This window comes from Lepisosteus oculatus, chromosome 3 (assembly GCF_040954835.1).
Source record: "Lepisosteus oculatus isolate fLepOcu1 chromosome 3, fLepOcu1.hap2, whole genome shotgun sequence".
NCBI classification, from domain to species: domain Eukaryota; kingdom Metazoa; phylum Chordata; class Actinopteri; order Semionotiformes; family Lepisosteidae; genus Lepisosteus; species Lepisosteus oculatus.
In genome coordinates, this window is record NC_090698.1 from 11,969,792 (window position 1) to 11,984,916 (window position 15,125).

A 15,125-nucleotide genomic window follows, 5' to 3' on the forward strand; every position below is an offset into this window, starting at 1 on the left:
ACAGTCGGATCCATAATCTTTGCTTCCTTTTCATTGTTATGCAGTTTTCACAATAACCTTCAGAACCTCTGGAGTTATTGATAGAATTACAGTGGTGTGGTTCAATTCTCACATATGCGGATTGACAATGCAGTAACAATAATGGGAATGACTGTAGGGGACATAGACACAGATGTATTGTAGCATACTGTACAGCATCTACAGGTGACCATGGAAACTGGCTGACCTGAAAGCCATGAAGTCATTACTATTCAGAGCAGTCAAGTACGCAAGGAGAGGGAGGCACTCCTCAGTAAATATTACCAGAGGGAATTTGGTTTTAGCTTAGTTCCTTTTGTCAAGGAGTCAGATTACCTGCTGTTGCCAAGCATTGTCCTTCCCCTTAACAACTAACGTACACGTCCGCAGCAAAATTCCCTGCACAGGGCTTCCCTGCCAGTACACCCTCAGCCACTGCAGGTAAGTACCAGCATGACTCTACTGGCATCTAGTTACTAATTTATTGGATTTTTTACATAGTCAAATTGTTTGATTACTCTTCTAGTTGTTTGACATTATTCTCTTTAACTGTGGGAAAATTAAGGTCTGTGCATGTTACGGTATGTATTTTACGTGATAGAAAGTCAACATCAATTATGCGTGGGAGTTCTCGTTGTAGACCATTGGAGAGCAACCCACGTCCTGTCAATACTGACAGCGATTTTCGTTCTAATGGTGCTGTCACTATTCCAAAACCAACTCTCTTTGCCTGTAGCTCTGATCCCATAGTGCACATTTGCATCTATCATTCAACAATCAATTATATAATGTTGCTTGCAGTTTTCCAGTTTTTCAACTGCTTGAGCACGTTTCAGTTGCGTGTCACCATTCGAGCATTTTTATCGGCACTTTTGTACTCCTGACACCAACCATTAAGACTGAGAAATGTAGAGTTAGCCAAAGGAAAATGTGTCTTGTAAATGTTGCTGTAGAGATGCAGTGCAATAGCCAGGTGGACCTTTTCCTTCTAATCTGTTAAAGCATGCAAAGTGTGGTCTCTCTGCTTCAAAATGCTTACAATACAAGGCGTAAGAAAAGCCTTTCAATGTGTATGGTGTGAGGTTAGACCGTAGTTCATGAATTAGTTAATTCCATCCGTGACGTTCCATAGAGTTCTTCTCATTTCAAAGGATTCTGGTTTACCTTGTGGGCACAACACAGGAGACAAAGGTGAGAAGGTAAATGGGAAAATAATCTGTTTGTCCCAATTCTAAACAGCAAACTGTGTCAGCATGTCTGAACACCTAATTTCTCATCTTTCATAAAGACTTAGTCATTGGAGATATAGAGATCTGTGGATTGAAAAGGTGTTTTGTAATAAGAAATGCCAGGTTACAGTATCTATTAAGGTTATGAACTTACTAAGCATCAGTGTTTTTAATCAAACCTTTGTCTAACAAGTAACAGGATGGATTATCCAAATGTTTTGAATTTTGGAACACACAATGACATTTCAAACTGTGAATGATAACACACTTAAAATATTTATTGTAATCAATTTTTAACTAAAAAGAAAAGTCATAGACCTCGTTGTGGACAACCAAAGAAGTCTGAATCATGTTATACAGACATAATTGCTGGTTCATGAACTTTAGCCCACTGGAACCAGGATGTAACAGATTCGTTTTTCCAGTGGTGTAGAGGTCTGGTGGAGTGGGTCCTTTAACGCACCTGTGATTTTGACGTTTTGTTAGGTAGAGCTGTGTCCTTCTTACAGCCAATGTTAACTATCCTCCGAGGGATTTGTGGTACAGATAATCAGAGCAGAGATCAGACTGCTGACTCTGTTGAATTTAATCCAATCAACCACTGATAGTTCCCAACTTAAAGAGTACCAGCATCAAAAAAGAAGAAATCAATTTTAAAACATCCATCCCATCCATTGCTGATGATATCACAAGCATACTTCAGCATACTTAATGTCAGTGAGCATTTTTCCAAAGTGTCTTTGGATCTTTGCATTTTTGTTTTTTCTTCAGGGCTGACATAAGAACAGGTTCGATTCATTCCTGAGTAATTTCAGTGTATCTTGCAGGAACATTTGTTTAGTTAAACAATACAATGGGCTTTCATAAACATTCAGCTTCAGCTATATCTGCAGAAAACAAATTTGGCATAAATAATATTTACATAGGAAAAAGTATACCCATTAGTCTTAATACCTAATACGTACATTTTTTCCTGTGTAAATATTAAACATAAAGTTAACATTTGCTGGGAAAAGCCTCATGATGCATTCAGTTTTGTTTGATCTTTGAATTTTAAAGGAATTTTGTGAACAAATTTGACATAAATCTTACAGACAGCTCACTGACCCTCTACTTTCACAGTTCTTTAGTTATGACTTGCCTGTACATTCTCTGGGAAGTCTGCTAGCAGAACTATCACAGTGTGCTCATCCTTTGCCTACTGTGATGGTGCTGTAACTCTGTAACTCCAGAGGTTACACCCCAGCAGCACTATACAGCAGAGGAGGCACAAGTCCTTTTTACAAACAGTATAAAAATTCAATATTTCAAGTTGTCTTATAATGATCATGCATGTTTTCACATGATCTCACACATGGATCTTTTTATATTTCTATTTTCTTTAATTTTTATTGCTCATGTAAATATATTTTCATCACTGTTGTGTGATCTAGGGTGGTACAGAGATGATTAAACCTTTCCAATGACAAATGTTGAATTCTCTTCTCTCTGGGTGGTTCATTATTGAGCGAGGTGCAGTCTTTTAGAAAACGAGCTGCAGTTAGAATTTACAGTTTGGAGTCTTTCATTTTCATTTCATTAGTAGAACTAATGCCACAGGGGCATATTTTAAGTAAACAAAAAGTTTGGTTCTTTAGAAACTACTTTGTGACAGTGCCTGGTTTAATTTCCAATTAATCTGCACCTTGCATACAAACAGAAAAGGAAGGTTATGTTCCTAAAGGAGCAGTTTAGTGTTTTAATGTTTCTATCAGCAGTGCTGCAAAGCTCACAGGGGGATACATGCAGTGTCTTGGAGACATGATATTTGCAGTGCTCACCCATGACATTGAGTTCCAAACAATTATCCAGCTCACTGAAGCTGAAAGGAGAAAGACATTTTCTGTCATCCTGGCCTGGTGGATTGTGAATAGAAGGCAGACACCTGTTCATCGCGATACAGGGTCTGGAGGTTTTGAATGGTTTTGAAGCAGAGCATGTGCATAGTGTGCAGTGAGAGTGAGCCTGAACTGGCCCAATGAGACAAATAATGAGTTCAGTCCTGTAACTGAGAAACGTGATGGGATGATGAACATGCTGTATTTTGACCAACAGAGATCAGAGCTGTTTATCTTTTTGTTCTTTGTGCTTGTTTGTGTTCTTGATCGTATCCGTGTTCTTGATTGTGTTCTTGTTCTCCTCCTTTTTCTCGTATATGCATATTGAAAACAAAAATTGTGTCACACATTTTAACACACATCTGACGATTTGGGGGGCGTTCCATGTTCAGATTTTGTCTTCTTTTTTTTCTCTTTCTCTCTGACACATTTCCCTGTGGTGAATGAGGCTGCGCAGGGTGTGTTTGCATGTTTTGTGTATTCAAAACCAGAAAGAAATGGGTTAGTAAGACTCTCTGGGACGAAAACAAACCACTCCCAATATAGATAACATTCAAAAGATTTTTATTCCGAGAGTCATTAACACCTTGAAGATTGCTCTTTGTTGAAGCCACTGTTTTCTGTAGAGCAGTGGTTCTGAAACGTTTTGGACCAAGTAAGTACCACCTCCAAATCACTTTCTCATAGGAACCACAGAACACACACACACAAAATAAAATAGCACTGAGCACTTAGATAATTTGGATCGTACTACCTTGTAGCCGTTTTCTGACGCTTACTGACATTAGCAGCGCTGTGTCATTTTCAGCAGCAGAGCTAGTGTCGGTGGCCGATGTACTGTATAATCCTCTTCAACAGGTTCGCAACAGGTGTGCGTGATCTAGCGTCAGTACTCTTGGTGTCTCTTCCTTTCAGCCATGAGATAATACTTGATTTTTGCGAGGTATTCGTTTTCGAACAACTGTTCTGTCGGCGAATGGGGGCGCTGTTGGAGAACTCAGGAGTCCGTCTTGGAAGTTTTTATTTAATGTGCATGGGAACGAAACACACAGAGATGCTCAGTGTATTTTTCTCAAAGTATTAAATATTTTTCTGTTATCGATCAAGCGTCCCTGTGCTTACGAGATTGGCAGTTTCCGAAATCACGCACATTCTCCTACTTCCCTATTTGCTTAAAATAATGTATTTTAATACAATTGGTCACTTAGGTTCGTAGCACGCATTCCTATACAATGGTATATACTTTATAGTACATAGTAGCCCTTGTGTCCGCTCAAGTATTACCGCACGCTGTATCGAAGTACGTAGGCTGCGTATTAGACACATAAACTAATTTTATTAAAATAGAAAATAAAAAAAACTCGTCTCAAAGTAAATTATGGATGAAAAACGTACATATTTTGTAATTATTCAATTTTTAATTCCCAGTTTTTCAGTGCACACAACAAATTTCCAGGGTCATCTCGAGTACCAGTTTGAGACCCATTGCTGAGTATTCAGTGCCCTTTTAAAAAGAGCTAGTGGCTGACTCTGTTCTAGATACTAGAACTCATAAAATGTATTTTTTTAAACAAGCCCCTTCAGAAAGATTGTTTTTCCAAAGTCCCAAACAGAGCTTTGACTGAATTCAGTGTACAGGGCGAATACTCAAAGCAATTAAAAATGTCATGTTAGGAGCATGTTGGTTTTAGTTTCTTCAAGATTGAAAAAAGAATTGTAGATATTTATAGGGAAAGTAGCTTATATAATATCTTCATAGAGACTTAAAGATTGATTAGATTGTATAGCTCAATAACAAAAATCAAAGCAATTAAAATAATTCACATAAGGAGCATGTTGGTTTTTGTTTCTTCAAGATAGAAAATTTAAGTAGGAGAGATCGTGGCATAGAGCTTAGAATTGTTGCCTTGCAGTGCTGGGGCCCCTGGGTCAGTTCTGATCTGGGGTGTTGTTGTTGTTTGTCTGTGTTGGTGTGGGTTGCAATCCTACATGGCAGACTGGTAGGTTAATTGGCTTCTGGGAAAATTGTCTTTAGTTTGTGTCTGTGTGTGCCCTGCGAGGGGCTAGCATCCTGCCCAAGGCATACCCTCCCTTATGCCCATTGCTTGCTGAGCAGCTCTTGCTCCCCTGCCTCCCTGAATCAGAAGAAGGGATTAGGAAATGGATGGATTTACAGATAATGTGGTTCATATTTATATAGAGGTAAATACTGAATGGATTTCGGTGCTCACTCTGCAGCCTGTGTGGGTCCTAATGCCCCAGTATAATGATGGGGACATTGTACTGTAAAAAGGTGCCTTCCTTCAGATGAGACATAAAACCGAGGTCCTGACTGTCTGTGGTCATTAAAAATCCTAGGGTGTTACCCCAGAGTCCTTGAATTTCCTATTGGCCTTTACCAATCATGGCCCCCTAATAATCCCCATCCATGAACTGGCTTCTTCAGTCTGTTCTGAGGTTGAGGGCATGTCATCCTTCTCCAGTTACCTTGGGTGAGGGCCTGTCTCTGACTGTGTTGTGCTCCGGGCAGGCCCTGGCCTGTCATATAGCCTGGACAAGGGCCAACTGACGTCACACAGAGAAACTGCCTGAAACAGGGCTGGGACCTGACCACACCTCTAGTGGAGTGTGAGATCATCTGCTCTGTTGTGGGCTGTGGATGCTGGATCAGTGATCTAGTGGGAAAGGTACTTTTTTGACATGACTTGCCTCAGCACCCTATAGCCATGACAGGTGGGAGGCCAGCATGGCCTGTCTCCTGCATCCAGTCTAAATGTTCCATTCTGGGCCCTACGGGTGACACTATACCATCCATTGGTAACCACACTGCAGAAGCATAACGGCAAAAAAGACCAAAGACCTACACCCTACAAGAAATGTGGCAGAAACCAGAAGCAATGCAGAAAGCAAGACCACCTGCAACAAACCAGGAATAACAGATCTGCAGGAGCATGAAAGCACAGAGTATTGTTTCTGTTTCATAAATATTACCAAAAAAGTGTTAAATATAGGAACGCACAACTGTTCTGAATCAGATCCCTGTCTGTATGTGAAGGTTTGTTTCTAAGTTTGCCAATGCAACACAATAGGGATCTTGTAACGTGGGCACAGCGTTCAGAGTAACTCTGCTAGTGGCACAGAATTCGCTTGGTTAGACTACATTTGCTCAATGATCTGTACTGCAGTCTCAAATCCAATTTGTAAACCTACAACTACCAACACCAGGACCTGAGCTTATCGGGTTATGTCATTTGGTTGGTGGAGGTAGAACTGATCCTCCAGCCTCTGTCTGTTGTGTTATTATGTCACGTGTCTCAATAGTACACCACCCACATATTGTACACACACATGCGCCGTCTCTCTCTCTCCTCAGCTCCTCTCTTCTCCCTGCAGGCGTGGAGATGGCTGTCCAACCGGTAGTGACCATTCAGCCAGGTATGGTGCTAGCCCCTGTGGACATGAAGATCAACAGCTGGAGCTCAGGGATCTGTGACTGCTGTGAAGACATGGGCATCTGTGAGTATTCAATTTCAATTTCAATTTATTTTTATATAGCACCTTTCACAACAAGGTTGCCCCAAGGCACTTTGCCCATGTGTGTGTGATCCCAAGACAAGACACCTGACTGATGATTCTCTGTGCACCGGTTTGTTTGTGTATTTGACTGTCTTGGATAAGAACACATTTTTCCCTTAAGGGTCTGACATCAGGGAGGAATGAGCAGTGCAGGGAGGAATGAGTTATTTGCTACTCCTTTCTCCACCACAATTTGGAATTAACAGTGCTCCATAATTAGCAGAGCACTCCTCACACTTGCACAGGAGAGATAAAGACTGCAAGTCTGCCTTCTTAAATGTGCACCTTAGCCATTCAGAGACACCACGCAGGAGGGAAAAACAGCTCACCGGTGTGAACACGGGGACTGTGAGAGGGCAGCAGGTTCTCCACAAGATGCAGATCCTTGTTTGAACCACATTCCCCTGACTGATGTGGGGAATGATCTGCTGCCCTCGGTCACCTGACTGGCTGGTTGGGTGATAATTTAGTACCCAGGAAGTAGAGGTTTCTGGGATCGTTTACAGTATGTACCGTCCAGGAACAGAAAGCAAATGATATGTTCGTTCTGCACCAGAGGGAGAAAAGAATATTCCTACTGACAACCAAGCGACGGGTGGGACTTGCAACTTCCAGAAGAGTAAGGGTCTGTGGAAGAGTCTCAGAGTGAGACTATGTCATGATAAGCAGCTTAGCCGCCTGGCTACTGATGGAGGAAGTCAGTAGCTCAAAGAGGAACCTAGGCCTTTGTTTTTGTGTGGTTCAGTTTACGAGTTTATCTTGTCCTGCGAATGAAAGAGCACTGTTCTCTACTTTTCAGCTCCTTTGTGTGTTCGGTTTACCCTGACCTGCCTATTGAGCTCATCTTTACCACACCCCTCTCCAGGGTGTGTCAAAGGGACCTGAAACAAGTGTTCAGAATCCTCAGAGGCACTGAGGATTTTCAACCCAGTGGACTCTTTTTGAAATAAACAGTGAAACACAAACCAGAGGACACAAGGGAAAAAAAACTACCTGGAAGTGGATTTAAAACTAGGAACAGGAGGCACTTCTTTACACCAAGGGTAGTAGGAGTAAGGAACAAGCTAACCAGTAATGCTAATAAACTGACTTCTTTCAAGAACTGGCTAAATGGGATCCTGGGATCAATTAACTCCTAACTAGCAAATGTGCTAGATGGGCAACATGGTCTTTTGGTTGTATATATTCTCATCCACCCATCTATTTTCTAACTGCTTTATCCAGTACAGGCTTGTGGGAAGGCCAGATACACCACACTGGCAACATTGCTGCCTCACAGTGCTGGGGCCCTGGTTTCAATTCTGGACCTGGGTGGCTGTCTCCGTGGAATTTGTATGTTCTCCCCATCTTTATGTGGGTTTCCTCTCACAGCCCCAAAACATAACCAATTTCAAGGTTGTAGTTGCGGGGATTTCTCCCCACTTCTGTACCCCCCTGTTGGAGTGCTGTCGCCACTGTTTGTTAAGGGTTGCTGGGGCTGTGTGCCGCTGGTGATCAGAGGTTGCGTCTATGACGTGGTGCACCACCCTGGGTCTTGTGATCATGATTGGACATAACCTTGTGGGTTAATTGGCTTCTGGGAAAGTTGGCCCTAGGTGTGAGTGTGTCCGTGTCGGTGTGTGCCCTACGAGGAGCTGGTGTCCCATCCAGGGTGTACCCTGGGTTGTGCCTGTTGCTTGCTGGGATAGGCTCTGGCTCTCCCACGACACTGAATTAGATAAAGCAACTGGAAAATGGATGGATGGATTCATCTGCGTGCTGAAGAATGGCAAGAGTGACTGTCAGTCTGTGCATGTCCGGGAAAACATGGATCTTTGTGAGGTGAGGACTGCTCAGATGAGTTTGAGAGATTTCAGCCCTTAGGATTCTGTGTTCTTTAGAGCTATGTCCATTCTATGTGGCTTATAAATGTGTGACTAGGTGTTTTGATCGGAGAGGCTAGCAGCTCAATCTTGGAAACTGTGACCCTGTCAAGTGTTTGGTTGCCATTAAGCCTGAAAGTGCTTGATCCTGTTGAAAAAACAGTCATCTTTTCCTGGGGAGATGGACATCAATCTTTTAAGACTGCCTCAATTGGGTCTTGGTCCTGATTTAGAGTGCAGAATTTTGAATCTGGCAATCTTTGTGTGCCCTTTCCCCGTCAGTGGCCTGATCTGTGTTTTTTCCTTTAAGGCTGCTGTGCCTTCTGGTGTTTCCCCTGCTTCATGTGCAAGACAGCCAGTGAGTTCGGGGAATGCCTCTGTCTCCCCCTGCTGGATCCCTGTTCTCCAGTCCCTCCCATCTCCCTGGCTGTGCGCAGTTCCATACGGGAGAGGTACCGGATTAAGGTAGGGTTGAGGGGAGCTGGAAGTCACATAGAGGAAACAGCTAAACCCATTGGTTGTATAAGCAGTGTTCTTCATCAATGTAGCCAAGTGTGTGTATGTGAATGCACTCTTTCGGACAAAAACACACTCTTTTCCAGACAATCAGGGTAGCGGGAATGATTTTTGACTGTAGGCTCCTTCATACAGTCGGGTCCCATTACAGGAAGTAGGAATAAGGCACAGAGACAGACAGCTTACAGCCTGTTGAAAGAGAGAGACAGGCAGATCAGAGAAGCAGGACTGACATTCCTTTTTCCTGTGTAAACTAGGAGTCTTCATGTAGACTAAAACATAAAGAAACAATTAGCAATTCCATACCAAATAGGTGTAAAATAATAAAAACTACAGAACTCTGCAGGATAAAACAAGAACAAATTATTTCTTGCTTCTCACAAAAAACATAATCTAAAGCATCAACAGAGATGTAAAAAATATGTAAGTAGCAGACAACGAACTGTCACTGAAGAGTCTAATGAAACAAAGAATAAAGATGACACAGGTGGTAGTGTCTTAAAATGACATTAAGCTTTTAATGTGAAAACAATGAGTAAAGAAGTATGATACTTAAAGAGTTTCCTTTTCAGTGGCTGTCTGGATTGGGAACAATGTGCTTGACAAATGTAAGATAAGAAACAAGCAAGATAATTCTGAACTAAAACATAAAGATTTGGGTCTCCCAGGTAGAATCGGCACAGACAACCATTCAAATTACTGGCTGAGCCCTGTAGTCCATAGAACACTGGTCCAGATCTGGGCTAAATTGTCACACAGAGATTCACAGAATTAGTTGATCAGTTGAGAATGTGTGAATGTGGCTGCAATATTCTCACATACTCACAAAAAGTGTTGCTAATGGGACCCTCTCTGTTCGGCTTGGTGCTGGAGAGCTTGCCATGTTTTCAGTGAGAGCTGCATCAGTCCTCCCTCTGATGCCCGAGTGCTCTGTTGGTGCTGCAGGACTCTTTTGAAAAAGGAGTGTGTCGCATGACAAAGGAGCATGCTTTGGAAAACATGTTTGTGTTTGCTTCAATTTTTTTTTGCTGGTGTAAAAGTTATATCAGGGCAACAAACTGAAGATGTGCCGGTTTTCAGGGGCCGGCAAGCTCAGTCTCCTGCCCCTGGTAACTGTTCCTCTTGGTGTCCCGCAGGGCTCCATCTGCAGTGACTGCTGCACGGTCACCTGCTGTAACGCCTGCGCCTGGTGCCAGATGGCCCGCGAGATGAAACGTCACAAGCAGCCTCTGATCCTCACCGCCCCCACCACGATGCCAGCGGTGCAGCCCATGGGAAATTATCCATCCGCCCCACCCAGTGGACTCTATCCCCCCATGCCCTAGTGACCCACTTTGGATAGGATGTCCCATTCTGACACTAGATCAATAGAGGTCAATAGATCTTAATTAGTTTTGAGCAAAAAGCAAATAAAAAAATAGGATGTGGAGCAATACTTTTGAATAGCAGAGATTTAGACAGAATAAAGTGTAATTTATCAGCAGCTGCCCCCAGTCACCTGATTTTGCAAGGTCTATCGGGTCAGTTGCAAAGAACTCTCATATTTAGCACGCAGGTGCATACTAAATTGTGGACTAGTTAATACTGTACTACCTGGAGATCATCAGCAGCTCTGAGCTCAATTGCGTGCGCATCAAAGTTGGAGACCAGCTGAACTTGTGTTTAGGACGGTGCTAAGGGCTCAGCACTGTCGATGTTATAATTAGCACGAATTGCAGCCGTGCCTGAATTAGAACATTGCGATTAATCTGATCACTAAATTAATATATAGGCCATTTTTTTAAAGAAAATTCTGTCTCATGTTAGAATCTAACTGAATGTCCCTGGCAATTTATGGTTACTTTTTAACTTAAGAATGGCATTTAGATTAAAATATAACAGATAAGGAAACGTAACTACTAATGCGACATACAGTACAGGTATGTTGAGCAATGACTGACAGAGTCATGTACTGTATATTTCTTACAGCAGATTAGCGTTAATGTAAAATGGTGGTACATGAGAGTGGATTCAATCTGCAAGTAAAAACAAATTATATTTGCAGCTCTAAAAAGCTCAATTTAAGAGACTTCTGTAACAGATTTGTTTCAGGTCTTCTGACCTTGTAAGCCTTTGAAAAATTAAAAACAGCGTTTTGCTAGTTTTCACTCGGACGGTTTACCAGTCCATTAAAAGCCAGCCCCATTACTTTGGCATATGCAGTCCTACACAACCTTATCGACTGGACGAGGCTCCTGTTCCGGAACACCATTCTTAACAACTGTCTCATTCAATTCGTAGCAATTGACACATACCAGTGCAGTGCCTTGTGCACAAATTTTCCAAAGTTGATTACAAATGATACACATCTTTTTCCAATCAGTAATTTTATTGCAAACACACATGCTCAAACAGATTTATTTCAATCTAAAAGAAGTGTCAGCAGATATCTTGAAGAAAAATTAAAAATAACTTAAATATGCTGCTTGCGTATTTGGACCCGCGTGCAATACGTTTACATGAGTGAGGATAGAATTGTCTTACCATTGGCCTCTGCCTGACCCACACGACATGAACAGTGGATGACATGAACTCGCATGAGAGAGAGAGAGAACTCTTATCTAGCTTTTGTCGAGAGCATCTGCCGAGGTTAGCGGAAATGTACACTACTTGGTTTCAAAATGCTTTATTTTAAGTACTGCGCGCACAGTGTAAACACAGGTGAACGAGAGGCCAGTCAGAAGAAACAGTAAAAGGAAGGAGAGCGTTGAGAGTCTGGTTTAATAGATTTGCCTTTTTCCTTTTCCCATATAGCGCATTGAGAAGATACTTTTAACGGGTTTTATAAAAAATAAAGATGACTTATGAATAAAGATGATTATTATTGTTATTATTATTATTGTTATTATTATTACAGGTTGAGAATCCCTTATCCGAAATTCCTGGGACCGAATGTGTTGCGGATTTCGGAATATTTTTATATTTGCATCTATAAAATGGGACAGCTTGGGGATGGGACCCAAGTCTAAACACGATATCCATTTACATTTCATAATATAGCTTATACATACAGTATACCCTGAATGTAGTTTTATATAAATATTTAATGTTTTTTTTTACATAATACCATCAGAAAGGTAAGATATCAGTCTCCACCTACGATGTCATGTTTTGAAGGTTACAGTACACGTACGCCATTTGTATTTTATGTTACTATACAGGTATTAATGTAAGGTATAAAAACAAAGCATTGAATATGATTACAGGTAAATAAAATGAAAACTGAAAAATGTCAGCATTTTATTTTTAAAGTAATGTACAAGTAATGACGCTAGTCAAGTTACACTCATACATGGAGGTGAAATTCAGATCTCACGTAAAAATAGCATTTTGTACTTACTGTACAACAAAACAAAACATGATCACTGCTTACAAACTTGAAGATAAATGCAGCCCCAGACATCGATGTAGGTACGTTAGCAGTATCCACCTACGAAGACGTGTTTTGATTAAAAGGTTACAGTACATAAATATTTTTGTATAAAAAACAAAACATTAAATTTGATTACAGGTAAATGTAATGAAAACGGAAAACGTCAGCATTATATTTGTAACGCAACAATTACGCTAGTCATGTTACAGACATACATAGCGTTTTACGTGGTGAAAGCGGCGCACAACAGCTCTACTTGGTGGAACCATCCCGCACTTTGTGGAATTTTCCATTTGTGGCGTGTCATATCAACATTCAAAAAACTTTCGGATTTTAGAATTTCGGATAAAGGATTTTTAACCTGTATTCTAGAAGCATGTGTTGAATTTCTTAAGTATCCTCTGGAACATCGCAATTCTCTGTATTTAGTTTGCTGTTATGGCGAAATGCAAATTATTCCTTGCGTCCTCAGGGGTCTCGCCTTTTTCCAGGAGAAGCATCCTCTGCCTTGCCGTTTCCTCATGTTTGCGGCATTTCTCTTATCTGATGGGAGAGGCGGGAGGGATCTCTTTCAGCCCTGAACGGGAATGAGTTTGTCTTCCCTTTTGAATTGATGCAGTGTGCTCCAGAGAGCCAGGGTCTTGTGAACAAAATGGTGTGACTTTTGTAGCCCGTGTCTGTCATCGGCCAAGCGACTAGGTTTGGCAACACTCCCAAAACAGCAGTCTTCAAATGCCAACAAAACTGGATTGATTGCCTTCAAACAGTGATCATCAAAAAAAAAACCTCACAGGAGCTCCTCTCAGCCCACTGTCCCTTCAAGACACCATCTCCCTACTGAGCTCTCTCAGTGCCTTTTATACAGTAGCTCCTCCTGCCTCAGGGCCATATTCCTTAAAGGGACTGGCTAATATCTTTTGAAAGAGGCTGACAATTTCTAAACAAATAAAGTAACTTAATACAAATCCAGAATAACTTATAAATGTTAACAAAGTCATGTGAGAGTTTTTATACATTTCAACAAAATCAAAATAATCATACATCAGTTATTTATGGATGGCCTACCAGTAACCTTTCCCTTTAAGATCAGGGACAGGTCACAGTGTTTTTAGTACTGCTGCTGTGACCCCGTGGGAAACTACAAACAGAAAGGGGACTGGTGTCCATCTTGCCCGACACAATATCGTACTCCAACGGGGAATACTGCAGTGATTTTAGGGGAAAAAAATGTATCATTCACACTTCATATGTATCACATACAAACTCACACACCTATTGGGAGGGTACAGGAAAGTATTGGAGTATTTAACATTCATTTGGGGAAGAAAAAAAACATGGGCACCTTGTCACAGTCTGATTTAGCTACATAAAGTGGGAACAGGGAATTTGGCTGACTGCCCAAGGATGACCATAGTTAAGCTACTGTACCTAAACTGTCTGATTTTGTACCATATATGGCAACAACTATTACTAACCAATCATAAAAATGTGTGTGTTTGTATAGAACTTTTGCTCATCTCCAAAAATAAAAGCCTGTTGTTGTCCTTGAGGAAGTGAGTGAGAGACCAGCTGCTAGCTATGTCTGTCTTTTCCTTATTGCAGTTAAGAAATCTCCAGCTTGATTTACCAATGTTGTGTGGCTTTGAGAAGGGTCTGATAGGATGTACTCCAAAACAGTTTCCGGAGTCCTTAGCTCAGTCAATGGCTCCTCCAGTGTCCGATGCTCTTTCCAGCTGTTTTTGGACATCCATAGCCAAGCCTCCTTCCTTTGCCAGCTCCAGTTCCGCCTTTTTCCACATCCTTCCATTCCAGCCCTCCTCTCATTTTTTGCCTATGACAGGTGACTATGGAAGTGTCTCAAAGAATGTAACACCTAACTAGTGTCAACATTTCCCCTTCCTAGAGTTTCAAACCAGGGTATGTTTACTTAGTTGAGCTCGGAGACACACACGGATCAAAAAATCTTCTGGTTTACCTTAGTTCCGTGGTTCTCAAACTGTGGTACGCGTACCACTGATGGTACACAGAGCACCCCCAGGTGGTACACCAGATGACCCTGGAAATTTGTTGTGTGCACTGAAAAATTGGGAGGGGTTTTCATATTTTCTATTTTAATAAATTTCAGCTTCTGGATGAATTTATCAAAGAGACTGGCATTGACTGGAAAAAATGCCTCTTAGTTTGTACAGACGGTGCTAGAGCGATAACAGGCAGACACAGCGGTGTAGTTGCACAGATCAGAGAGGTTGCTCCAGATATGAAGTGGACGCACTGCAGCATCCACCGCGAGGCCTTGGCCATCAAGAAAATGCCTGAGGATTTAAAATCTGTTAGACTCTGCTGTCAAAGTTGTGAATTGTATCAAGGCTCAACCAATGAATTCAAATCTGCTTTGCTCGCCTAAGCACACTCACCCCTCTCACTGAAATGGTAAGTTCTCAGTGCTATTTTTATTATATGTGTATATGAGTGTGTGCGCACGCTCATGTTGGTCACTGAATTTTCTGGGGTTCCTATGAGAAGATGACTTGTAGGTGGTACTTGGATGCTTTGGTTTCAGGGGTGGTAGTTGGTCCAAAAAGTTTGAGAACCACTGCCTTAGTTAATTGAGTTCTGGGTAAACGATTAAGTGTCA

At 41.6% G+C, this 15,125-nt stretch overlaps 1 protein-coding gene and 1 long non-coding RNA gene across 3 annotated transcripts; one reads left to right on the top strand and one right to left on the bottom strand.

Annotated features, from left to right (window-relative positions):
• Nucleotides 1-349: 349 nt before the first annotated feature.
• On the top strand, nt 350-11,930 carry LOC102693070 (cornifelin homolog A-like). 2 transcript variants are annotated; one of them, XM_015340436.2, is made up of 4 exons: nt 350-459; nt 6,498-6,640; nt 8,873-9,027; nt 10,215-11,930. In XM_015340436.2, the coding sequence occupies exons 2-4, from the start codon at nt 6,526-6,528 to the stop codon at nt 10,401-10,403; spliced, it is 459 nt and encodes a 152-aa protein (XP_015195922.1). In that variant the 5' UTR covers nt 350-459; nt 6,498-6,525; the 3' UTR covers nt 10,404-11,930. The 2 variants fall into 2 exon arrangements, with proteins under 2 accessions (XP_015195922.1, XP_006627401.2); XM_006627338.3 differs by having other exon boundaries at nt 6,518-6,640.
• Nucleotides 9,169-10,043, bottom strand: LOC107076555 (uncharacterized). The gene is made up of 2 exons (XR_001477770.2): nt 9,905-10,043; nt 9,169-9,267 (listed from the first exon to the last, which is right to left on the bottom strand). It is a non-coding gene; the product is annotated as an uncharacterized lncRNA (long non-coding RNA).
• Nucleotides 11,931-15,125: the final 3,195 nt, after the last annotated feature.

Excerpts from the sequence above, each read along its gene's own strand:
- LOC102693070 (XM_015340436.2), top strand. The coding sequence starts at position 6,526 with ATGGCTGTCCAACCGGTAGTGACCATTCAGCCAGGTATGGTGCTAGCC. Across the intron at positions 6,641-8,872 it reads CTGTGAAGACATGGGCATCT|GCTGCTGTGCCTTCTGGTGT; the intron begins GTGAGTATTCAA and ends TTTTCCTTTAAG. Across the intron at positions 9,028-10,214 it reads GGGAGAGGTACCGGATTAAG|GGCTCCATCTGCAGTGACTG; the intron begins GTAGGGTTGAGG and ends GGTGTCCCGCAG.